This window comes from Papilio polytes, unplaced genomic scaffold (genome assembly GCF_000836215.1).
Source record: "Papilio polytes unplaced genomic scaffold, Ppol_1.0 DF821845.1, whole genome shotgun sequence".
Taxonomy (NCBI): Eukaryota; Metazoa; Arthropoda; class Insecta; order Lepidoptera; family Papilionidae; genus Papilio; species Papilio polytes.
The window spans coordinates 3,013,818-3,014,781 of record NW_013527359.1 but is presented as its reverse complement, the minus strand read 5'-3'; the positions used below and the strand labels follow the sequence as shown (position 1 = coordinate 3,014,781).

Here is a 964-nt window from a genome sequence, read left to right as displayed (position 1 = left end):
GAAGGAAAACCAGGCCCAGTTGGTTCTCCAGGCCCTCCTGGACATCAAGGGGATCCTGGATTGGCTGGAGCACCTGTAAGTTTATACTTTTTCCTATATTATATTAATATAACCTTAAAAACTTAGTACGGTACACAATTCTTATCATACTCGTAGAAAAGATGTCTAAGGCTAAATAACAAAATAATCGTAAAAGGTCACAGAAATTTATAACATTATTAGTAAAAAGTTCATTGAAAATAATAAGTAATAAAAATAAATCATTTAACAGGGACCACTAGGTGCAAAGGGAGATATGGGACCACCGGGACCTGCTGGTATTAGGGGCGATAAAGGTGAACAAGGCGAACCCGGCCGGGAAGGGTCTCAAGGACCTATGGGGCGAGAAGGACCCCGAGGTCCTCCTGGATCCGGTGGACAAAAAGGAGAAATTGGTGATCCAGGACCGATTGGTATGTCATTTGAATCTTAATATTTCTGTTTCTTTTTTATTCAACATAATTTCAATTATTTTTTACTGAAGTACAACAATTGCGAAATTATTTTATTAGGTCCTGTTGGACGTGATGGCTTAGCTGGCCCAAGAGGCCTAACGGGCGCACCAGGCCCTGTAGGGCCGCCAGGTGAGGATGGAGACAAGGGTGAAGCCGGCCCACCTGGCGAAAAAGGTTTTAAGGGCGCAACCGGAGAACCGGTAAAAAGACCGTTTACTAATAGTCAATCGTAATAAATGAGACTGTTGATTAAATCTAAACTATTACAAATCCTTATAGGGACCTCAAGGATCGCCTGGCACTCAAGGCTTACGAGGCGAGACGGGTCCAGTGGGATTACCTGGAGAAAAGGGCCAACAAGGCGATTCAGGTCCACCCGGAACAAACGGTGCAGATGGGGCTAGGGGCCCTCAAGGTCCCGCTGGTCTAACGGGACCTCAAGGTGAAAAAGGACAAGCAGGAAATAAAGG

General features: G+C 44.9%; 1 protein-coding gene across 1 annotated transcript; it reads left to right on the top strand.

Annotated features, from left to right (window-relative positions):
• Positions 1-295: 295 nt before the first annotated feature.
• Positions 296-924, top strand: LOC106107804 (collectin-43-like). The gene is made up of 3 exons (XM_013288807.1): positions 296-452; positions 552-723; positions 774-924. The coding sequence occupies exons 1-3, from the start codon at positions 296-298 to the stop codon at positions 922-924; spliced, it is 480 nt and encodes a 159-aa protein (XP_013144261.1).
• Positions 925-964: the final 40 nt, after the last annotated feature.